The sequence below is a fragment of the Callorhinchus milii genome, unplaced genomic scaffold (assembly GCF_018977255.1).
Source record: "Callorhinchus milii isolate IMCB2004 unplaced genomic scaffold, IMCB_Cmil_1.0 Scaffold5, whole genome shotgun sequence".
Classification (NCBI taxonomy): Eukaryota; Metazoa; Chordata; class Chondrichthyes; order Chimaeriformes; family Callorhinchidae; genus Callorhinchus; species Callorhinchus milii.
In genome coordinates, this window is record NW_024704746.1 from 64339444 (window position 1) to 64365158 (window position 25715).

Sequence of the window (25715 nt, forward strand, 5' to 3'; positions counted from 1 at the left end):
GAATCCCCCAAAATCAAATCATAGCTAGGTCCCATACACTAACTCAGGACTTTAAGCTTGTGAAAGTCTCCTACTCCCTCAGTCTTGTCTTCCTAATACAATCTATGGGTGTTTCATATGTATACAGACATTCCCTTTAAGACTCTGCAATGTTCCCATGGAATCTGAGTCTTTCAGATCTGTTTTATTGAGACACTAATTTTAATAGCTCCAGGGAGGTGAGGTAGTATTTGTGAGCTCGCTTTGATCATTAAAGCTGCTGCTAATTTTATAAGTTCAACTGGTAAAAAGTATGTGGAGCACAAAGCTAATCTTTGACTTCTTTTTTAAACACAGCAGTGGTTTTAGAACATAAACTCTGCCAGTGCTTAGATTAACCCCTCTGCCTGTTCCAAGAGCTTCTCACATGTTAAATATATTAACAACAATAATAATAATGCTTGCATTTTACATATCACCGTATCACATCGTTGAGACACCTCAAAGCGCTTCACAGAATATATTAGTTATCATAAAATGATAAATATAATAATCCTTACATTTGATAGAACATCTTTCATGTCAGTAGGACATCTCAAAGCACTTCATACGATATACTACAAAGCGGATCACTGTGTATTTTGTAGGTGAATTACATAATATATAATATTCACATTTATTGCACGTGAAGTGAAACTACCATCTCATATTCAGAATTCACACCATCTTAGCTTTAGTATCCCAAATTATAGCAGGAATTTGGGAAACCAATTTTACATCAATATTACAATCCAAAACAATCTTTAATTATCAACTCACTTGGATGTGACTGTGACTACCTTCCCCATTAATTTCACCACAATGCTTTGGTTTGGTTGAAACAGAAGCCTTTGAACCACCCTTTGAAAGCAACATTTCAATGATCCCATTCACAAGTTTGGATTGAACAAAGCAGGCCCTTTGGCCCATCCAATCTCATCCTTCCTGAAAACCCACTGTCCTGTCCCTCCATCACAACATCAAGCTGCTTTTTAAACAAGCCCAGAGACCTAGCCTCTAACACCTTTCCTGGCAATCTGCTCCAGAAATTGATTACCCTCTGACTACACAAAAACTTCATGGTACCATTACCAACACACTATTAATAGTTTACGGTTGTGTGCTTCTAGTTCTGCCATCAAATTTCACATTAATCTTTAGTATTCAAATACACTATGTGAATACACTATTGTAACTACTACAAACTACATACAAACTTTAACTTCAGGATGAAATACAGAAAAGGTGTTATTTCGTTGGCAGCCAGGTTTCTGACATATTCAAAAACCCATCACATGCTTAAGAGCATCTAAACCAGATTTCAGATGCTCTTAAGCTTGTGAACTTAAGAGTTCCACATATGTATGCCGCACACACATGGAAATTACCTGTGTCTGGAAATGGAATGTAAACTCTCTTCCTGAAGGAATACTTATCTAATTCTAATGCTTATCTAATTCCAGAGACTATTAGTCACAGGTTGGCGAGAGGCAAGGCGAGGGGACTCCAGAGTACTGCCGACATTCAACCAGCTAAAGCCACATAGTTTGCCATTGAGAGCCCTATCTAGCAAGCTTTCCGCTGCTTGTCACTCTACCCCTTAGGGCTTTGGCTTGCAGTTCATGATGATCATGTTACTGACGAGCATCATTCTTTCACTTTGTGATTTGGTACTTGAATGTGCTACAGTACATGAAAACGCCAATTTTTTTTTCAGCTTTTGACAGTTTTCCTCCCCTTTCCCTTGAAGAACAATTGGCTCCTAGAATGTTATCCCACACCCTGCCATTGGAAAATAATGAGGGAGCAGAAAAGCTTTGAACGATTCCTTTCTAGTGGGTTGACGGAAGGCAATCGGCATCCTCAAAGCTGTAAAGTAAATGGTTTTGCAGCTGTTGAGGCAATAATAAGTAGTGATTCATTACTTTCTGTTACATAGCACCTCTTCATACATTTTCTTTTGAAAGGGCAAGGGGGAATCTTATGTAGTGAAGAAGCGATCTCCTCAAAGCCTTTCGAGGTAGCATTGCCGAATGTATGAATATAAATGTTGTGTGAAGCTGGGTAGTGTTTTCCTCTGGCAGCTGGGAAAGTCAAGTGGCCTGAGTTCAGTGGACTGGGACGTCCTCCCGACGTGAAAGGCACTTTACAAATGTAATTAGTTGTTGTAGCTAAAAAAAATGAAAATCGCAGATTGCAACTTTCAAACAAGTGCACGGATACAAATAACATATTGCAACAGGTTTAGGCAGCAACAGACCTTCAGCTACTCCAGCTTTAATTTTAATTTTGCTGTAGTTCTAAAGTTGTAAACCGGATTGTAAGGTAGGAGCACAGTAAAGATGGTTGTTCTTAATTTCATTTCCTGGGCAGGAAGTAACCTCAAGGCAGGCATCTTGACCATGTGCCTCCTTACAACATGATCCCTTGGTGTCTCTTCGTATCTGTGGATGTGCACTACACAAGGCAGGGCGAAACCTTGGGCAAGTTTCCTTACTCCATGATTATTATTCTTATTCTTATCCATTCAACATCCAAAAATATTTGTGTGTCTTATCCGTATCGCCAACAACAACAAATTACATTTATATGCAATTTATATTTCAAGTCGGGAGGACATCCCATGGCTCTGGACAGTAGTTTTTTGCACCCTTGCTGAGGGTTGGATTCAAGAGGGGTGGGGACCAAGGGGGTGGGGGTGGGAGGATGAAAAATGGGTCAAATCTGCTTTGGAGCATATTATAATCAGGTGGATATGGTTAAAGTGCTACTGTGTTCAGTGACTTTAAAGTCCTCATTAGGACTGGCTTGAATTTCTGAAAGCTCTGATTAGAGCTGGGCCCCATTATCAGTCTTATGGAGCTGATTCCTTTGATGGAAATATGCAACAGGTTATGTCATTAGCTCTGTGCATGTTTGTAATTTGGAATAAAAACAAGAGAATCAATAAATGTGCATAAATCAGAGTTGGAAAAAAGAATTTGACCGTAAAAGAAAATGACTTATTACTAATATGGATTGGCTACATTGTGGATTTGAAAGTGGTGAAAGCAGTCCCGTCACACAAAATACAACAACAACTTGCATTTGTATACTGCCCTTCCTGAGGTACGGTGTCTCAGAGCGCCTAGCAGTGCCGGTGCCTGATACTGAGCTGGTGAGAGAGGTGAGGCGACTGCAGGCATAGTCAAAGATGTGGTTTGAAGACAGGCAAAGAGGAGGCAAGGTGGAGGAAATGAGGCTGAGTTCCAGAGTTTCTCGGTAGAGTGGCTGAAAGCACGGCCGTTGTTGGTGCAACAGAGTGGACGAAAGAAGTGTAGAAGGCCGGAGCCAGCTGAGCGAAGGGAGTTGGGGGTAGAGTCAGGCATTAATATTTCATTAGTAATCCTATAATAATAATCCTTACATTTGGTAGAGTGCCTTTCACTAAGGACGCCCCATCTAAAGCTGGACTTCCCGACCTGCAAACTGAAGCGCCAGTTTAGACTTACCAGTATCCAAAGAAATTGGAAAACTCTTGGCAAAGCATATGAGCAAGTTCTCTTTTCCCACTGGCCTGAGGCCCTGTCAGAACCAACACTGGATATGGCATGTCAAGGCTAAGCAAGGTGCTGTGGAAACACAAACAAGTAGCAGATTGTCAAGAAAAATAATTAGCATTTTTATGCTGCCTTAGCACATGTTACAATGCCTCAAAGCACTTCACAGTAATTAATGTCAAATGCAGTGTGTTTATGTTTATTTTATTGCACAATCCCACATAAAGCCATGTTCACTCTGAGACGTTCTTCTGAGAATGGGGCTAAGACACCATTGTGGCAGGTAAGTAGATTTTAATTACAATTCCTGATGTCGGAATGTTCTATATTGCACTGGGTGAAGAAAGTTTAAAGTGAAAACTTGGAATAAATTTTTAATAATAATAATCCTCGTATTTGATACAACATATTTCACGTGGGGAGGACGTCTCAAAGCGTTTCACAGGATAGACTGGCAAGTGTAGTGTCTGTGTATATCCTTCAAAAAGTCAGGAAGTGAGTAGCCAATTTTATTTGGGGGAATGTTATCCAGGACCCCAAGAGAACCTAGATGGTAATAACAATTATATTGTTATTACATTTATTTTCTGTATACTTGATGCAAATTTAAACAGATGCCAATCCAAATTCCACTTAATGGTGATGTATGACTACCCAAAAGTATTTTTATAAATACACATTCAGAGAAAACAGTATAAAACAAATCTAATATCAATATCCAAGTGATCTTACCAGTCCTTTAATGTTGTGATAACCACTCAAAAGCATGGAATATTGCCTCAACAATAATCGAATTCTGTTTCGCAATATTCAGTAATAATAAATTTGGAAAATAAGTAATTTGGGTTGTTATATGAAGAGGAAATAGCAAGCATTCCTGAAATTTCTGAAGATCTTTCATTAAGTTTATTTATTTATTATTATTAGTATAAGTACTGTAGTGGCATAAAGGTTAGAATCAGACCCCTTGTACAGTTATTATATCTGCCTTAAGTTGGAGTCCTGTAGCTTAGTGGTTAGAACATTCACCTCGCAAGCAAAAGGACCTGTGTTTGATTCCCGGGTAGGGCGAAACGTTGAGCAAGTTTCCTTACTGTTTGTGGGAAACTGCTGTGTGCAATTGGCTGCTGCGTTTCACCCACAAAATACACAATCGTTGCACTTTACAGTATATCCTATGAAACGCTTTGAGACGTCTCGAAGACGTGATGAGGTGCTATATCAAATGCAATAATTATAATTATTATTATTATCGATAAGTAAGATAGACGCTTATAGTTCCAGTACATCCTTCAGTCTAAATACCTGTCAGAAATCCTCTGGGGTTGCAGAAAATAATTCATCACATGGGTCATGTGATCTCTTGCCGCTACCACTTCCGGGGGTGGGTTATATTTGTTGACTGCAGCAACCTAAAGGAAAGGAAAGTTTATGTGAATATATATTTTGTAAATCCTTCTCGCAATGTCATCAAAAGTGTCAGCAATACTTTCCTCTTTCAAACAACTAGCATAATGGGTCAAAAGGCCTTCTTCTTTGCTCTAGATTTCTATAGTTAATAATGATCATTGCATTTGACATAGCACCGTTCACATCAGGAGGAAGTTTCAAAGCACTTCACAGGATACAAGTACAATGACTGTGTATTCTGTAGGTGCACTCGACAGCCAATTTGCAATGAATGTCCCACAAACAGCCGTGAAGTGAATGACCAATTTTATTTGGGGGATTGCTGGCCAAGACACTGGGAGAAACTCCCTTCTTTTCAAATGGTGCCATGGGATTGTTAAAGTCCACCAGAACAGGCAGACAGAAATTAGGTTCAATGTCTCATCTGAAGGACGGCACATCCAATATTGCATTGGAGTGTCAACCTACACAATATGAGTTCCAAGTCCCAACGTGGGGCTTGAACCCACATCTTTCTGACTTCTAGGCCATATTGCTGCCACTGACACCTGTTCTTTGGTACTATTTACCAGTCTTAAAAATTAAGTTTGGGTAACATTTTAAAATTTCAGTCAGAATATGGATGAAATTGACCTCCAAAATTTAAAGGTGAACTGGATAGAGCTGCAGCTTTCAGACCACAAACTCATTGGTTCACATGCTAGTCCGTGCTGAGTCTGTTGGCCTCAGCCAGGATTGCATATGGCTAAATTAACCCTGGTGTTCCCAGGGTTAGGGAGGGGAAAACACAGCCAGGATTCCTCCTCCTGGAACCTGTATTGGTTGTGTGTATGTATTAGCTGAGTGGGGATAGGTCAGGCTTGCTGTTTCTTCAGTTGAGTGAGCTACTGACACTCACTGTCTTGGCTCACACATGGCCACTTTGGCGGGTTCTCTGGATGGCAAGCAGTGCTTGGACCCAGACCCTAGCCAAGAGAGGCCAGACCAGCTACAGGGAGGCATGTGGCCTTGGGGAGAAAAATAATTGGACTTTTTCAAAAATTTATAATTTAAGGAATTCCCAAAATTCTGCACAAACATTTCAACCACACAATATACAGTCAATTCACTTTACACTATATTATGCAAAGCGCTTTGCGATGTCTCAACAACATGATAAGGCGCTTATCAAATGTAATTTTGTATAGTACTGTATATCAAATGCAAGGATTATTATTATTGATATTCAATTTGAAAGCAATGGTTTAAGGGCTAAAACTATGAGAAACGTTAGTTCTTATGTCAGCCTTGCTCATTTGGTAGCACGCTTCGGACAGAAGGTTGTGGGTTTAAGTGCCATGTCGGTACTTGGAACTCATGTAGTCTGACACTCCAATACAATGTTGGAAGTACCGATCTTTCTCTTCGAAAATCGAAGATGCGCAGAAGGCCCAAGCTGGCTGAGTGAAGGGGGCGGTATGAGCAGGGTGGAGAGTTAAGGAGGTTCTAGGACATGAAGTGATTTGTAGGTAAGTGTGAGATCTGTTCTGTGACAGAGAGCCATTAGAGTCTGTCAAGAGCTGGCCCTTTGGAGTGCAGAGTTTGGTAAGAAAAAGGAAAAGGCTGGCGGAATTTGGAATCAACTGGACTTTGTGAATGGTGGAGCGGGAGGTGATGAAAGTGTGGATGAGCATTTCAGCAGCGTTGAGTATGAGATATGTGTTAGAATTTACACTTTTTGTACAATGTTAGAATCATAATAGATGTTGCGAACGGGTTAACTTTTAAGTTAAGTGTGGGGGGGCAACTGGACTGAAACTCATGAGTTTACACCCAGGATCACGTGAGTGTCTCAAGGACAAGATGTGTACTACTGCCCTGCAAGTACACAAGATAACGGACTGTCTCAAGGACAGTGTGTTTGTGTGTGTGAGGCACGTACACCCCATGAGATGTTTACGTGAACCCAGCATGATTTTGGCCAGGTGACCTAATGTCCGCACCATGTTTGGATGGACACAAGCTTAAGACACCGTGCCAGACCAAGATCGGCGCCCAGGACAGTACCTATCGTGGATGGAAGACTGAGAGCTAGAAGGCAGAAGTAGACGACCACGAGGAGGGATTACACGGTAGTATTGTTCTGTTAATGAATTGATTGATTGTGCCTACTTGCCCATCGGGAACTTGGACGGATCCTGGAGTTTAATAAACACCATGCTGGTTGCAAACAGTGGCTGTGTTTGATTGGAACTCGAAAAGTTTTTTTCCTTGACATATGGTCAAGGCAGGCAATGCGGCAGAGGTGGAGGAAAAACAGTTCTGGTCAGGGAACCAATGTGGGGATTGAAGCAGATGCACAAGTTCACTGAGTCTGAAAATAGGCCTGGCAGGTTAAGGAGGCCAGAGCCTCAGGAGAGAAGAGGTTGATGGGAGACAACGGAGATAGCTTCCATCTTGTCCATGTTTAGCTGCAGAAAGTTATCATACCCTAACCCCTACCTTCTTTTAACACATTGCCTGAAGTCTTCCCAGTAAAACTATCTTGCTCAGAATATCACTGAACTAGACAGTTTTACTGAAACTCAGTCAAAAGTTAATGACAACTTGAGACAATAAGCCAAAATTTGAAAGGAAAATTATACACCCAGCACTCCACACTGGAATAATGAAGAATCTCAACTAGTCATGTAAGCCACTCGTGGCATTCAATGTTCTGTCTATATACACACACACATAAATTGCATAAAGAAACACATGCTTTATCCTAAAATTCTGATGATCTCCAAATCATGGGCTAAAGATATTCGGACCCAATTAATGATGCCCTTAAGAGATGATTAAATATATGATGGAGAGTCCATCAATCATATCAACAGTAATGGAGAACTCTCTGCTACTCTTTTAGCCCTGTGGTGAAAGCACCAGAAGCACAGTAAGACAGTTTCAACCTGTAGCCGAAGCTGTGATCAGATAAGAATAATGGATTCTGTCTGGGAAATGAGAACAGCAGATTGAAAGAATGCTATTAATAATCCTTGCATCTGAATCAGTGCTATATCACGTCAAAATGTTTTACAGTAATTACTATTAAATGTAGTGACTATGTAACGGTTGGCAAATATGGCAAGCTATTTGGACACAACATTATCCCATAAAAAGCCAGAAGGTGAATAAACCTATTTAACTGGAGAATTGTTAGCCAGAACACCAGCAGAAACTCCCCTTTCTTTTTAACATCCCATCCGAATCCAAAGACAGCATCTCCACCAACCCAGTTCATCACTTCCCCGAACTGCACTAGATTACCATCCTCGACAATGATTTCAAAATCTCCGACCCAAGACTTGAACCCACAAACTTCTGATCCAAGGGCAATAGTGCTACCAAATGGGCCAGATTGATATCTATTACCACATAAGAAAGAACCCATCATTAAAATGCAAAGCAGTCATAGTAATTAAACGTATTCAGTTTACCTTATCAGTGATCTTCACTTTTTTGTGATCCAGTTCAGTGAGTTTTGGTGCCTTGAAAAGGGCAGTTAGCCAATAATCTGGATTGTCCTAAACAAGGAAAAATATGAGAAAGAATTGGCTTAGCTCTGAGAGGCCCACAGACATGCTTTAAACTAGTTATTATATTGGCCTTAGATATTTTATGCAACTGCCAGAATAATAAGAATCTTTGCATTCAGTTCCTTCAGTTTATCGCCTTATCTGAAAGACAATGCGGCGCTTCCCAATACCGCACAGGAATGTCAACTTAAGAGCATGAGCTCAACGTCTCCCAACACGAGATTTCAACGCACAACCTACTGACTCAAGAGGTGAGATACACAAAAGAAGAATAAAGATAATATGTGAACAAATAGAAGGAAAAAAGGAAATGCTCTCCATTCCTATACTATCCTAAGTGACCAGAATATCAGCCATCATTCTCTATCCTCTGGAAATCTTTCCCAAAACTACATGACCTTATTTACCTCTTTTTCATTCTTGAAAACACCCCTATGACTCTTCAACCGTACCTTTTGTTAAAAATCTTTAAATCTTTATTTTGATGCTTATTGTATTTATTTTCGTCAAGTGCTTTGAGATAGATGTTCTCCTCCACAAAGGGCACTGTACACTCTGACTTCACTTCCGCATCGGACATTAGAACACATGACAATACTCTGCATGTGGCTAAGTGGTATCCTTCTGATACATTTACCAAAAGCAAACTATTTTTGGTAAATTTCTTATGCCTGGCCCATACCTGAATTGGGTTGTTAAGCAGGTTCAGGAATTCCAGATATGGGAGTTTTTCTATGTGATGCAGTTCATTCAATTCGCTGATCTGTAGTTAATAGAAAACAATACAGTGACAATATAAAGAGCAATGCTTTACAAAAAAAAATTACAATTGTATAGCGCCTATCATGTTCGGAGGACGTCCCAAGGCGCTAGGCAGTCAGTGTTTTGGACTCGAGCTGGAGGTCAGGATCAGGGAGAGTGTTGGGCAGGGGGGGAAGCAGGGTGTTCGAAAGCACGGTCGAAGAGGAGGGTCTCTGAATGGGTCTTGAAGGATGCAAGGGAGGGGCGAGGTGGAGGGACTGCGGGATGGAGTTCCAAAGGGAGGGGGCAGAGTGGCAGAAGTCCTGCCCGCCATTGGCGGGGCGGACGAAGTGGGGGACGTGAAGCAGGCCGGAGCCCGATGAGCGGCGGGAGCGGGCAGGATGGTAGGGGATTAGAAGGTCGCAGAGGTAGGGGGAGCGAGGCAATGGAGGGCTTTGAACTGCATCCTCTGTGTGATGGGAAGCCAGTGGAGTCAGAAGAGGATGGGGGTGATAGGGTCATAGAGCCTGGTGTGGGAGAGGACACGGGCTGCAGAGTTCTGGATGATCTGCAGTCTATGGAGGGAGGAGTTGGGGAAGCCGACAAGCAAGGAGTTTGCATGGTCAAGCCTCGATGTTAAGAATGCGTGTATGAGGGTTTCAGTGGCCTCTAAAGACTTTATGTGCAGTGTGTGCCCACAGTAACTAGTCAACATTTATTCACCAATTGCAAATTCATCTGAATTCTGTGCCCTTTCATATCAGCTGAAGGGAACCTTATATTTTTAGATGTTGGAGGATGGGAAAGGGGAAGACTAAAATGATAAGAAGTTAGTCCTTACAGCAATAATCTGTCCTACAATCTTGCATCACAGGTACTTTTTAAAACAAAATTTGATCAGCCAGGTGTCTGACTCATGCGGAAATCCATCACCATGCCACAAACCAAGCTGAGATTTCCATGCATCCCACATGGATCCCAGAAATAGGCTGTTGCAATGGAATGCGCATTCTCTCCCTGGAGGGCGCATCCTGCTTACCTAATTCCGGAAAATATTAGGCTCAGGTTAGCAAGAACCAAGCTTAGGGTCCCAGAGTGTGCGATGGGGTATAGCTAAAACCGCATAGCTTGCCATTGATATTGCTTTCTGGCAAGCTTTCCCACTGCTTTTCCAGTTAGGACTACCCTACCCATTAGGGCTTTGGCTTGCAGGGTTAACTGGAGCTGTGTGGGATGACACCCTGTCCCCAGTGACTGGTCTGCCCTTCCAGGTCCTACCAATGAGCCAGGCTGGCTGTGCTGTCACCAGCAGTGCCCTGGAAAGACAGGTTATAGAGGAGGACACTGGCTGAGAAATGGAGCAAATAACATCAGTGCAATCCCACTAAATTTTCATATCACCAAAGAGTGGCACATTGCTAGTCTGCACACACTTTGTTACCTGATTGTCCTCCAGATTGATCACTTGCAATAAGTCATGGTCCTCCAGGCCCCCCATGCATTTTATTTCATTTTTTGACAAATCAATCTGCTGCAGGGATTCCAGTTTCATCAGCTCACGTATGTCTGTGAGATGGTTATCCCGCTGTAAAGAGATTAGAACTATATGAGAAGGGGATGTCAGGCACTTGAGGTCATTTCTAAAAATGACCGTTATCTCCTGATAATGACCAAATTTAGAAGTTCCGAGACACTGCCCTGCATGAAGGGGACTGTAATAATGCAATCAGGAGATGAGGGCCATTTTGTTGTTGTTGTTGTTGATTTCGGTCAAGAATCTCTGTATTTCTCAGTGCCCTCAATCACTCCGCCTCGCCCCTTAGCCTCCTTCAAGTCCCGCCTCAAAACCCTCCTCTTTGACCATGCCATCGGTCACTGCCCCCTTCCCCTCCTCGCCCTTCTCCCTCCCTGACCCCAGCTCGGGTCTGAAATGCTGTACACTGTCCAGCACCTTGGGACGTCCTTCCGATGCGAAATGAGCTATAGAAATGGAATCTTGTTGTTGTTGTTGCTGTACTCAGCAAGGTTTCTTTTTGTGAAACCTTTTGGGGGAATAACAAGAAATTAAATTCAGGGGAATTGTTAAATCGACTGCATTAAGAGTTAAGGAATGGCATCACGGCGTGCTGATGCTTCAACGCATCGTGCCTACAAACCGGCAGCAATACAGATTTGTCTCTCAGGTTCCCAAAAAGCCAGGTCCCACAATTTGTTTTGTCAGAGAAAGGTATCAAACAGAGGTCAGTCATTTTCACCCAGGGCGGAAAAATCAGAAGCCAATTCACGCGTACATACGTTTTTTTTTTACAAAATCAATTTACAGTGATGCAACCAAACACAATTTTTCTGCCCTCATTTCACTCAGCTATCAGCCTGCATTGCACCAAGCCAGCCGTTACAGAGTGAGTGAAGGCTGCGACATCACCTTGGATGCAAAGAGGATATTTTAACCTGAGCCGTAACTCATTTGGTAGAGGTCTGTAAGCAGGCCTCTCTCAGGAACAGAGACAGTAGTAAAAAAAAAGTAGTAAAAAAATCAATTACAACAACAACAAGATTCCATTTATAGAGCGCCTTTCACGTCGGGAGGACGTCCCAAGGCGCTGTACAGTTGGGTCAGGACCCGAGCAGGGGGGAAATGGTCAGGGTGAGGGGAGGGAAGGAGCGAGGAGGGGGTAGAGAGTCGAGAGGGGAGCTGAAGGCACGGTCAACGAGAAAGGTCTTGAGACCGGCCTTGATGTTAGATGTATATTCATTTGCCAATCTTCTTGCTGTGGAGTCTCCTGTATATCTATTGAATGAGCGTGGATGAAATCATTGAATGACGCAGAGCAAGGGGATTCCTTTGTAACATGTCTGATAAAATAAAGTACGTCAATACGTGATTCCCACTAAAAACTTTCTTTGGAGCATCAGAAACGTTATGAGCCACTAGCAATGTCCAAGACTTGCATCTGTGGCAGGGGAGTTGTGAAACACATGACAAAGACAACAACTTGCATTTATATGGCACCCCTAATGCAGGGTAGCGTCCCACAGCGCTTGACAGTGGCGGAGCACGACGCCGAGGCTGGGAAGGTGACCGTAGGCAGAATCGAAGAGGAAGGTCTTCAGGTGCGATCTGAAGGTGGGGAAGGAAGGGGGCAAGCTGGAGGGATAGAGGAAGCGTGCTCCAGAGTTTTGGGGCACAGCAAAAGAAGAACAAATCAAAACTTTATTAACCTACCAGAGAAAGAAATGTAATTGGCAGATTTTCCAGGCCAGTAATTTCATAAATGTCGTTATGTGCCAGGCTTAGGTATATGAGGCCATTGCAGTTCTCCAAGCCTTTGATTTCAGAGATTTGATTATCTGTGAACCGGATCAGATATAAGGAAAATATGCTTCAAATATCTGGTCCAATAACTATAGCAAAAATAATAATCCTTTCATTTGCAAGGCGAATGCGCTAACCACTATGCTACAGGACACCACAATAGTTATTGATCCAATTAGTTATCAGTCCTGCTAATGCAAATACTTTTATTCGATTACTCAACATTATAATTGAGGGAAAGTATTGCCTCCTATAGGGAATGCGATTTGGTGATTTGCATTTCTGCAATTTGGAGTCAGATAGTGTTACAGTTTTAGCCTCAAGGCCATTGCCTTAAAATATAAATTTCCACAAAACAACAAGATTACATTTGTGAAGCATTTTTCACGTCAGGAGGACGTCTCAAGACACTGAATAGTCAGGGGTCAGGACACGAGTTTGGGGGCAGGATTGGGATGAAGGAGGGGAGAGCGGGTAGGAGGGAGGCTGAAGGCACTGTAAAAAAGGAAGGTCTTGAGTCGTGCCTTGAAGGAGGCAAGAGAGGGAGCGAGGCAAAGGAATTGTGGGATGGAGTTCCAAAGAGTGGGGGCAGAGAGGCTAAAAGTCCGGCTGGTGATGGGTCGAGCGGGAGACCTGGAGCAGGCCGGAGCCTGCTGAACGGAGGGAGCGGACAGGTTGATAGGGGGTCAAACAGGTCAGAGATGTAAGAGGGAGCAAGGCCATGGAGGGCCTTGTAAGTGAGGACGAGGATTTTGAATTCTATCCTCTGGGGGATGGGGAGCCAGTGGAGCCGGGCGAGGATGGGGGGGTGATGCGGTCACGGAAAGTTTTGGAAGAAATCGTGGTGGACTCAACCCGTAAGGGGAAGCCAGGAAAACGTTGGTGTCCTGGTTGTGAGTTAAGTACTCCAGAATTACAATCACTGTGACATTCCGTCATCTGCAGCTGTAATAAATGGTGTAAAGTGGAAGCAAGATGACAAAGTGCCAGCCGTTTCCAAGGTTTAAAGCATGACCATTATTCAGCTGACTCAGGGTAAAAATGTCTACCTAATTCATGGATAATTCTGATCCAATATGCTAAACTACTTCCCACTCATTCCCAATATATAAAATCTGTGATCCACTTAAAATCTATAATCCTGATCTAAGCACAAAATCTGCCCAATTATCTCTATCTTCATTGCTCAGCAACGCGCTGAATATTTTCAACCTAATAAATACATGTCAATCATAGTGTGCTGGCTAACAACTTCTTGTAAAGCATATTTTATGTACATCATTTGTCACTTTAATTCCGTTGTGGCATGAAAGATAAATTGTGTTTGAGGTACAATTTGCTACTTTGTTATACAAGCAGTCTATAGAAATTCAAGATGCAATATTTCTTGACAAACGAATTGTGCATTTAACAGGATATGACTTTAGTGTCAGGAAATTTGCAATATCGTTAAAGGATGATTCTCTCCTTATTAGATAGATAAATGGAATGGTCAATTAATAGAGACGAAAAGGAATTAACAGAAGTACCTGTCTTTTTAACTGTGCTTTTGGACACCTTACCCTCCCCCCTCCCCCACCTTCCTTAGGCTCAAGATCTCAGCCTGTGAAGTGCTTTTAGACACTATCTCAATATGAACGGTGCAAATGTTGTTGCTGTATATTCAAACCGTATTAATCCCACATTCGAATCCACGTTACCAGGGATGAGTGGATACAACTATCAAGAAAGACTGACAGCTGCAACGTGGTTGCAACTTTTCTCTCTGGATGATTGAGAGGGGACCTGATAGATAGGTTCGCTTCGCTTAAGATTTGGAAAGGATTTAATGGAGTGGATTTTCATAGATATTTTCCACTTGCAAGTCCAAAACTAAAGGGCATAAATGTAAGATAGTTAGTATAAGATTACATAGGGAGAATAGTCAAATTAGTGAGAACAAACTATTTTGTTTGTTATTAAATACAGTCCTCGAAGGAAGTATCAGATTGAATCAGAACTAAAATGAATGGCATTATTATACAATCTGTCAATTCAGGTCTATAATTATAGCCTCAAGACCCCCAAGTAATACTACATTCTACTCTGCCAGTCCATATTCACTAAATCCGGTTATATAGTCTGAATTTGAGGTCACTCGTGTTCAGCAGGAGGCCTTCATGAGATACTATCTATTGCATTTATATCCAGGAAGCCGCGAATTGTTCACTTGCACCATTAGAACTCAGATCTGGAACTGGAAAACTAATTATAATTGAAGGCAATTTTAAAAGCCATTTCCTGTCTGTCTGACTAACTATATAGTTTGGGGCATGTCACGATGGTGGAAGGCGAACTGGATGGATGGACCTTGGTCTTCTTTCGCCGAGCAAGTTGTTAGGTTCTTAATGCAGTAAAACACAGTTATAATGGACTGTGACTTCCATAATTTGAAACAGGTAAAGGATACTGTCCAAAATCAGTTTAGAAAGAAACTGATAGGCTGATAGATCCTCCATTTCAGATATGTTGTTGTAGGAAAAATCCACTTCCTGCAATGGAAATGTGAAAAAGTGAGTGAATTTGGCTTGGATAAAACTGTCATTCTGCCTATTTTCAGTCAGTTTTAGTTGGACAGCTGTAGCCTCATTCAGTGCATTAAAATGTTTTTAAAAATTAAAATATTTGTATATTTCATATAATTGATCGAATATAAACAATTGCTTTTGATAGGAACAGATTTGAAACCCTGAGTGCTGGACACGAAAGGACATTTCCAATAAAAAATGTTAACAGATAGGTTATAACACCGAGCCCTCTGGTTGGGCATCTTTTCACAAGGATGGGAATCAAAAGTAGCAACCTGTATCCTACCACTTCAATGGCACTTAACAATTAATTTCTATTGTGCCTTCCCTATTCTACTGTGGAAATATTTTTCTTTAAAGATGCAAGAGGCTGCCACCTCAAATTCAGATCATGATTATAAGCTTTGCACTTGCAGTCTGGAATGTTAGCCAAACCACATATAGCCATTGTTTGCATAATTGATCTGTACGATGCCACTGGACTGAAATGCTATAATGGCTGAGTGCAAAACAATGGGGTCAAAAATATTTTTCTGGGTTACTGATTCGGGATGAGTGATGGTGGTGGTTGACTAGTCCTGACATCTAACCGAATGGTCCAGATGCTGCCATTATTTGTGCATGTTTGAGGGCAGCCAATATGCGACCTCAGCAATAGACTATATGGACCTCAGGGATGGTTTGAGCCAAGAAAATATAAGCACACACATACACATCCTCCCAAGTGATTTTCGCTGTAATGGAAACTAAAAACAAAAAATATTTTCCTGCGACAACCATCAATCACTGATTTATTTTTCTCTTTTGACTTTAAATTGTACATTCTCCTTAAAACATATAGTACTGCACTTTACAGGATTTGCCTATACACTGTATAAAAAAAAAAATATTATATTGAATTGCTCTCTAAATCCAATCTTATGAAAGATGTAGGCTTATGTTTGCTGACTGGTATCTCACATCCATCCATTCCTTGTGACCACATTCAGGTTTGAACTGCAGGCTGGGAAATGACATTTTATACCTCTTGTGTCACAATGTAAAGGAAAATAATGAGTTGAATAAAGTTCACCCTCAAGAAAGAGATATATCAGCAAAAAAAAAGGATTGATGGCTATACAAATGTAATAGTGTTGTTATTGTCAACAAAAACTTTGTTAGTTATGGTACACAAACATTTAAAGAGCTGAAAGACTATCCCATTGCACATAAACAGCAGCCAAACATAAAAAAAATTCAAAAAGGACATTTTTAAACTCACAGTATTTAAGATGATTTAAACATTTTAAATTACATTCCAGAAAGGGCTCAAACCAAGAACAACTGGTTAGCAACAGGGGAGAGAGAGACTCAAAGTCAGAGTCAAAATCACTGGTGAGATGTTTCACAGCAGCTAGAGTGAAGAGAAAACCACAACAGACCCCAAGGAAATAACAAATCGACCAAGTGTAGCAAACAATTTGGTTTGGATCTGAACTGGGAAATTGAGGAGACAAAAGAGGGTGAAACAGTATAGGAGACTAGGAAATGGCTGGACTAAAGGACACAGCTAAAAGGAAAGTGTACAGTAAGTAACAGTAAACAGCACTAAAGGAGTCTAAACAAACTCTGAATGGATTAACAATAGAAAAAATACAATCAGGAAATCATGGGTGTTGTTAGCAATTAAGCAGCTGGTGTGAGAAGGTGTGTCGCAGGAGCAAAATAAAAACAATTGTATTCTTCTGCCAGACTCACACGCTTGAAGGAAAACGCAAACTAAATTAGCAAAGTCTTTGCAAACTTCACAAACAGTAAGTTGTAATTAACACAATGAATCAGCCTTAGACAGGCATTACCTATTTCCTATCACAAGATGCTGTGGAAAATCTCCACTTTCCAACGGAAGAAATGATTGATTTGGAATCAAACAAACTGATTTATCCAATAATTTAATTCTTATTGTACAATAAAATTATTCATAATTAGAAAATGATTCACTCTTAAAAAACTACTTCCTATCTGTAACTACGTAAAACACATAGCATTTTCACACTGTAAAAGATTTTTGAAATATTTGTAAAGATAGGCAAGGTCTGAAATTTTTCATGCTCTTACTCTTTAAGTCCATTGCTTTAAAATCTAGTTTCAAGCAGAATTTTGGAAGATAAATTCTCTTTTAAGAATTGTGGAAAAAAATGGCTTACAAATTAAGATGAAATTAAAATGTTAAGACAATGCAAAGATTATTATTATTATTAAGGTTAAAAACTAAGAGACATTTTGTGTCTCCTTTATTTCATCAAGTCCTATCCTCAGTGCAGCCTGTCACCTTTTCAGATTTGCTCAATTGCTTACCTTAAGATGTTTGGGTGGCTTGAATTGAAAGAAAGAAGTCAGTTCATTTTCGGAGGCATTCAGCTGCAACAGGTGTGGCATATGGTTGACCCAGGACATATCTATAAACCAAAAATCAATGTTGACTCACAACTTGAAAAACAAAGAGGTTGATTGACACAGTTCACTGTGAGCTACAGTAGAAATTTCTTCAAACACATTTTATTAAGATTCGACTAATTTGTTTATTGCTTGAACTACTTCATAATACAATTAGTTCAAGCAACATAAGCAATATAGTTATCACCGCATTGGAAGTTTCAAGAGGTCCTCAAAAGTTGGAGGTGACCTGCAAGCAGGGCTTGCAAAGCCGCGTTTTTATTACCAATTGCCACAACGATTACAATTTCAATGTACCCAGTTATTTCCTTGGTAACTTGCTCTCCATTCATAGGTCATGGAAAGGAGAACGTTTTGTCACATTCCAATATTCAATGGAATATAAACAAATAATAATCCTTGCTTTAAAGGATTATTATGCCTTATTACGCTGTTGAGACGTCTCAAGGCTTCACAGGATACAATCTAAAGTGGATTGGCTCTTGTGTTTTGTGGACAAAACGCAAATTTTCTTTGAAAATCAATCGAAAATCAGTGGGAACAGGAGCACAGCAAGCAGGAGGGAAACTGGTCCGCGAGATAGCAACGTAGGTTACTTCAGGCTTTCCTCACTATACTGTCTTAGAGAAACGAATCGTGGAAATTATAGCATAGAAGACCATCAGGTCATCAAATCTAAATTGGTGCCAGCTCATTCACTGTTGTTAGCTACTCTACTCCCCCTTTCCTCATGCTTTTTTTTATATTTTTCCTCTTCAAATGTTTATCCGGTTCCCTTCCAAATGTTATTATCTCAACCGCAACAGCTAGTTGTGACAAAGAATTCCATGTTCTAATAAGTTGCTGATTATGTTGTGAGTAGGAGGCAATATTAATTACTTGGATCTGATTGAGTTTAGGTCTCTACAGTACAATGCAGGCAGCTTGATTTATCATTGTATTTTTCCAACATTTCTTTCTTTACTTTTCATTCCTTGTGCCCAAAAGGAGAGCTTTCCCCGAGATTCTGCTACTGGTGCTTTCCTGTCTCCTTGAGGGAAGTGTTCTATTGCTTCGTATAACAGATTGGGATCAATTGTTTTTAAATTAATGGAATACTAGCTTGAATGGTAATTGTCCTCAGTGTAACTTTTCATTTCAAATGTTTATAGTAGCACTTCATTAGAAACCCAAGCAAAACATATTTTATTACATTTGTTTATAATGGTTGATTTGTTGATGTGTCTTTTTCACTCTATTCCAAATAAAATATTTCTCTTTCAATTAAATTCAGATTTAAGAGTGATATAACATTTGCTATAATAAAGAAGGACATTAGCATTGCGGATCGGTAATGCATCAGAAAAGTATCCATGAACCCATTAGTTAGTTGAGTGAAAGAACTCAAATTTGACTGCTCTGCATATAAGTACATGACACAGAATTATTATCGAGGTGATTTACAGCATAGATATAACTGTTGTACAGTTCTGTAATTACCATTGGTTTAATAGCATAGAACTGATTGAATTTTTGAGGTAATGTAAAAAATCCTGAAAACCACCTGACCACAAGTGCTGGAGTGATTTTCCATGACCTATGTAGAAGTTTATTTGTAATAATATTAACGGAGAAAACTTCTCACAGCCAACGCTTCCCCATTCATAAGATCAGTGAAGTGGAACTTCATGATGTACCACAGGGGGAATTCTACACAAAACATCTGTGCGTATAACAGGCAAAAGCTTAATATTCAATCTGAAGAAAACAGAATATAGTCCTAGGCTGTTGCTGACCAGCAATTTGAGGCAATACAAGAGGAAGGGATGATTGAGACACACCATTTGGTGTACATGTATCCAACAACTTGCACTTATATAGCCTCTTACACATAGATTTAACTTGACAGACATGATAGGAAGAAGGATGGATAATGTGAGTGTGTTGACCAGACAGAGGGTGGGTGTATCTCTCCTTATATTGTCCGAGGTACATGACAATTTTGATGAATTTAAGAATTCTGAGCATGTTACCTTCTCAATTGCTCCAATTGCCTCCATTTTGTAGTCTTCCAAGGCCACCTATCCTGCAAGTGAATGGCAAGCTTTCTGACATGGTGGTACTGGGGATGGAGGCAGGTGATGGAGGGAAGACATAGGACAGCGGTGATGTTCAGGGACTGGATGTGATTGAAGGAAGAGAGTTGAGGTTTGACCCAAACACCAAGGTTGCGCTCTGGTTCAGTGAATTTGAGAGAGAGAAGATTGAGGACATCAGAGCTAGAAGCAAGGAGGCAGTAATGGGAGCCAAGGTGGATGGATGGTGTCCACCTTGCTCATGTTTATTTGAAGAAAGTTGAGGTTCATCCAGGATGTCTGCCAGGCAGTGGTACATTTGGGTGTGACCCACATACATGTGGAAACCCGGGAAACTAAATTCATGTTTGAGAATGATATCATTAATGGGGAATGTGCAGATGAGGAAAAAGAGGGGACTGAGGTACGCTGTGGGTAACCATGTGAAAGGAAAAGCCATTGGAGGAAATAAAACAGTGATATCTGTCCAAGTCAGAACTTGGTGTGTTTACAATTTTTTCGTGAGAGAACCCAGCTCTGTGATATCTTTCCCTTCAAGTTTCCATCCCTATTTGTGGGTAAATACTGCTCACCATCTGCCACAGCTGGCAGCCAAAGTGTGAGAAGTCATCAAAATGTATTCGGTCTTGCCCACCCCTCCCCAACCTCTTTATTATGTTGTGCTTCCATGCATGTATTATGATTATTATTATTATTGTGAACATTGTGGCTACCGTAGAATTTTTTTTATATACATCCACATACCCGTAATTTTGTTGTTAGAAATGTCAATGTTCTGAATGAAATTGTACTCCGAAAGAATAGATACATCGATTAACTCAAGATCCTGCAAAACAGAAAAGAGGGCTTATTTGCAAAGATAGCCTGGACATTAAAATGATGTGTAGCTATTTATGAGATGCTCCAACTACAGTCAGAAATAGGGTACAATCTTCTATATATGGAATAACCTGGTTTAGGCTACCTGGTCGTTTTATGACAGGGTAGGAAGCAGCATGGCAGACCAAAAATATGCTGCTCGAATATGCCTGCTTCCTGCTGTCCATAGAATCATAGAAATTCACAAAGAAGAAGGCCATTTGGCCCAGCTGACTCTTTCAAGGAGCATTGCTTTCAGTCCCATTTACCTGTCTATAAAAACAACAACTTGCATTTAGAAACACCTTTCATGGGGGACAGCCTCTTGGAGTGATAGGAGCTATACAAATGTAATTTTGTATTGTATTTACCTACCTAAATCAAAATGAAATTCCATAATTTTCTGGCAGTGCTTCCTTTTACTCATCTGCTAACCTGGCAAGCCAAAGTTCTAATAGGTAGGGTAGTCTTGGCTGAACAAGCAGCAGGAGGCTTTTCAATCAGTATTTGCAATGGCAAGCTAGAGGTTCAGCTGGTTAAACTCCTGCAGTACCGACCGCAAAGCGGTTTCTGAGGTACCCCCCCGTCTTGTGACTAATGCTTTCTACGATTGAGCAAGCAGAGAGTTTCCCTCCAGGGAGAGAGTGGACACTCTATTCCAGACAAACAGAAATTTCATGGGCTATGTTTAGCGGGGATACTAGTCAGCATGGTTTCCATGTGTTTTAGAGAAAAAAACAGCTGATCAGCTGTAAACCAGCTATTGATGCAAATACCTACTTGTCACATGGGCGATTGAGAGATTCAACACTTCAAAGCAAATATGTAAACAGATCCATAAAGAGAGATGACTTTAATTATAGTTAACCATTCTGCTTACTAACCATGCTTCATATTCAGTTAAATATTTCCACCACATCATATACAATTCAATTATCCCCAGGAAAATGAATATGTACTTACAGGCAGGGAGAGATTGAGGTAGACCTGTTCCTGGCCAGAAGCTGAGTGGCTCAAATTTGACAATCCCTCATTTATTAGTTCTTTTGTCAATCTACCATCAAATATTTGCTGTAAAACAAGATCCATTTCAATAACTCCAGATCTCTTCTCTTCACAAAAACATTTTTGAATTGGAATCTCAATAGGTTCAAAAATAAATTACAAAATGAAAGTTCACAGTTGAAACTTCGACAAGTCACTATTGCAAAAGCAATCCAGATTAGCTTGCTGCTCCAAGGTGACGTGCTTGGCAAAGGAATTTCGGAACCAAGCCAGCCCTCTGTGATGGTCTCGTTGGTCCGGTTCCTGAACCAGGCAGGTCCACGGTATTCCAGGACAGCCTGACCAGTCACCGGGGCTAGGGAGTCATCCCACTCACCTCCTGTAAACCCTACAAAGGTTGGCAAGCCAAAGCCGAACGGGTAGGTTGGTCCTAGCTGGTCAAGCAACGGGAAAGCTTGCCAAACAGTGAAATCAATGGCAGGCTATATGGTTTTAGCTGGTTAGACTCCAGCAGTTATCCCAACGTACACTCTGGGGTACCCAAGCCTGGCCTCTTCCCAACCTGGGCCTAATATTTTCTGGAATTAGGTCAGAATGCGTTCCTCCAGGGAGAGAGCGCATTCCATTCCAACAGTCTATCTCTGGGATTTCCATGTGTAGGTGGCATGCATGGAATTCTCAGCTCGGTTTGAGTACCCTTAAGCAAGGTGATGGGTTTCCGCATGTGTCAGGCACCCGGCTGACCAAAAAAAAAAGGGTTGAAGAGGGAGAATGGGCAGCTATTCTTGAGGTGCGCTTCATTATCTTCATACGTTTAGGGAGAGAATACAAGGCAAGAGGATCGTTGAGTTGGGGATGGGAATACACTCAGCTGACACAAAAAATTCTCTCCATCTAAATTGGAGTCCGGCAGCTTAGTGGTTAGAGCAATCGCCTCGCAAGCGAGAGAACCTGGGTTCGATTACTGGGCAGGGCGAAACATTGGGCAAGTTTCTTTACTCCACACGCCTCCATTTCCCTAGCAGTAAGTAGGAACTCGGTTGTTAGTCGATTGGCAGATCGCTTTTCTGGGGGTAATAATCACTTAAAAAAAAAAAAAATTTGGTCACTCAATCTACGATTGTTTGTGAATTGAGAGGCCAAATTATTATTGTGTGCAATTGGCTGCTGCGTTTCACCCTCAAAACATACAGTCGATTCACCTGACAGTGTATTCTAGTGAAGCGCTTTGAGACGTCTCGAAGATCCAGTGGATCTGAACTCCTCAACCCCCCTGGGCTCTCCCTCAGACACACCGAACCAGTGCTCAATCTAGACACCCGGTTCGACCCCCAGTGTAGAACAATCCCTCCGCCTTGTCCCCTCTCTCCCCCTTTTTCAAGTCCCCGCCTGAAAACCTTCCTTTTCAACTAAACAACTCATTGAACCCAAGTCCTCTCTCGCTTGTGACGCCAGCCTTCTCCCGGATAACAACAGCGGGCGAGGGACCGCCGCGGGACATGGCCGCAGTGCGATGGCGCAGCCCGGATCCATCTTTACCCTCCAAACTATTACCACTCGCGGAATTTACACCGGCGGCTCATGAGTTATTGTCGACAAAGCGCTGTCTCAAACGCCAGGATTAATTATCATTGTGTGTGTGTGTGTCTCTCTCTCTCTCACTCTCTTTCTTTCCCCCCACCCCCCCCTCCTTTCTCTTCCTTCCTTCTTTTGTATAAGGAGTCCTGTAGCTCAGTGGTTAGAGCACTCGCTTTGCGAGCGAGAGACCTGAGTTCAATCCCAGGCAGAGGGCGAAACCTTGGGCAAGTTTCCTTACTCCACACAGAGCCTAATAATAATCCCTCCAAAACCAAAAGCAATAATAAATTGGTCATTATCAATCCACGACTGTTTGTGGGACATTGCTGTGCGCAATTGGCCGCCGCGTTCGCCCACAAATATACAGTCAATTCACTTTACAGTGTGTTCTGTGAAGCGCTTTGGGACGTCCTCCCGACGTGAAAAGCGCTCTATCAAATGCGAGGATTATTATTATTATTATTATTATATAAAACTCACTTGGACCACCTGGTCCTGGAAGACCTCGAAATCGGAGCTGGAGGACTCGCTGCTGCTCAGGTTCAAGTCCTTGAGCTCCTCCATGAACTGCTTCTCCACCTCCTTGGAGTACTCGTCCACCAGCAGGTTCAGGATGTCCTCGGCCATCAGCATGGTCATGTCCTCCACCGACTCCTGGGCCGTGCCCCGCACCACCTCGGCCAGGATCTCCCGCAGGATCTCCACCACCGTCTTCTCGTCCATCACCGGCCGAGAGGGCAACGGGGTGTACACGGGCGAGATGGGTATCAAGTCCCCCATGTTTCCCTCTCCCCTCCCCCACGCCCCCCCACGAAAAAAAACACCACCACCACTACCACGACGACGACGACGGGAGTTATTTTGTTTTAATTTTTTAAACAAAAACACGGTCGTGGTTCAACTCCTTTTTTTTTATCTATCTATCTATCTATCTGAACCCTCTCTCTCTCTCCCTCTCTCTCTCTCTCCGGGGCTTCGCCTCAAACGCTTCGCCGCCTCCTGTGATGCGACGCCATCTTGTGCATAGCAACCGTTGCTCTTGGAAACGGTCACTTCCGCTCACCCCCCGGACGTCTTTCCTTCCTCCTCCCCCCCCCCCAACCCGCGGCCCGGGCGACCGCCGCCGCGCGCGGTGCATCTCGGGAGTCGTAGTTCTCTCCCACTCCACCCCGCAGCCTCTCTGCCGCTACCGAACTACAGCTGCACCGCGCGTGCGTCCACTCGATCACGTGGGGGAGGGGGGGGGGGCGGCAGGACACAAGGGGAGAGACCCACGTGGGCTACATTGTGGCTGTGTCCTTGGTTGGACATTGGTGTTCACAAAGTCTTGTTACCCCCCACACACAGTCACTACGCTTTTGCCGCCTATTCCGCAAAGCGCTTTCAGCCGCCTCGAAGACGTGACGAGGCGCCGTGTCGAATGCAGGAGTTATTATTATTATTATTATTATTTGCCCACCCCCAAGTGCTTGATTTTTTGACGGGCGGGGGGGTGGGGGGGGGGGGGCCGGGCGGGGGATGGGGGGGGGCGGACGGGGGAGAGGGGTGGGGTGGAGGGAGGGGGGGGGGTGGTCAGCCGGCTGACAGACACATCCGGGTGTCTTAAGCGTGACCCCACTCAAGAGTATCCAAACCAAGTTGAGAATTCCTTGCCTACACGTGGAAATCCCAGAGACAGGAGTGTTGAAATGGAATGCCCACTCTCTCTCTCTCTCTCTCTCCCCCTCCCTCCCTCCCTCCCTGGGAGCCGGACTACCTAATTCCCGCTTACCTAATTCCGGAAAGCATGAGGTGCAGGTTGGCGCGAGCCAAGGCTTGGGAGGACCCCCTTAGCGTGCACTGGGATAACTGCTGGACGTTTACCTTGCTAAAACCGCAGAGCTTGCCCTTGCTATCGCTGTCTGGTCATACATATGATGATAATTGCATTTAGAAGTACTTCGTGGGTATTCAGTATGAGTTTCTTTAACTGTATTTTGACCCTATCACCCCCATCCTCACCCGACTCCACCGGCTTCCCATCACACAGAGGGGACGGTTCAAGATCCTGGTCCTCACCTTCAAAGCCCTTCATGGCCTTGCTCCCCCCGACCTTGGGGACCTCTGAACCCCCAATCAACATGTCCGCACTCTCCGTTCAGCGGGCCCGGCCTGCTTCATGTCCCCCGCCTCACTCGCCCCACCATCGGCAGGCAGGCCTTCAGCCACTCTGCCGCTACCCTCTGGAACGCCATCCCGCAGTCTCCTCGCTTGCCTCCTTCAAGACCCTTCTCTTCGACCGTGCCTTCAATCACCCTCCTTACCCCCCTGCCCTTCACCCTCCCCAATCCCACCCCGCAGCTCGGGTCCGAACCACCGACTGTCCAGCGCCTTGGGACGTCCCTTCAACGTGAAAGGCGCTACACAAATGTAATTTTATCGTTGTAGACATCCAGAGGATGTGTGTGTGTGTGTGTGTGTATGTGTTTGTGTGCGCGCCATCATTTTCACGGCAGATAATGATCCGTCGTTATGTTCGATGCGACGTCTTCCCGTATCATGGATGGAGCGACGAGGGCAAAATGCATCACTGACAGCTGGTCTCAACGCCTCCGTGCTCGCATATCACTAATTTA

At 42.7% G+C, this 25715-nt stretch overlaps 1 protein-coding gene across 1 annotated transcript in view; it reads right to left on the minus strand.

Annotated features, from left to right (window-relative positions):
• Positions 1 to 23906, minus strand: part of lrguk (leucine-rich repeats and guanylate kinase domain containing) — a 42232-nt gene extending 18326 nt beyond the window's left edge. Inside the window, exons 1-11 of the mRNA XM_007890837.2 lie at positions 23581 to 23906; positions 21481 to 21588; positions 20404 to 20485; positions 17486 to 17586; positions 15031 to 15112; positions 12492 to 12616; positions 10707 to 10850; positions 9207 to 9287; positions 8426 to 8512; positions 4863 to 4969; positions 3510 to 3629 (exon numbers count right to left, since the gene is read on the minus strand). Coding sequence (XP_007889028.2) covers positions 3510 to 3629; positions 4863 to 4969; positions 8426 to 8512; positions 9207 to 9287; positions 10707 to 10850; positions 12492 to 12616; positions 15031 to 15112; positions 17486 to 17586; positions 20404 to 20485; positions 21481 to 21588; positions 23581 to 23880 — 1337 coding nt within the window. The 5' untranslated portion in view covers positions 23881 to 23906. The remainder of the gene's footprint in view (positions 1 to 3509; positions 3630 to 4862; positions 4970 to 8425; positions 8513 to 9206; positions 9288 to 10706; positions 10851 to 12491; positions 12617 to 15030; positions 15113 to 17485; positions 17587 to 20403; positions 20486 to 21480; positions 21589 to 23580) is intronic.
• Positions 23907 to 25715: the final 1809 nt, after the last annotated feature.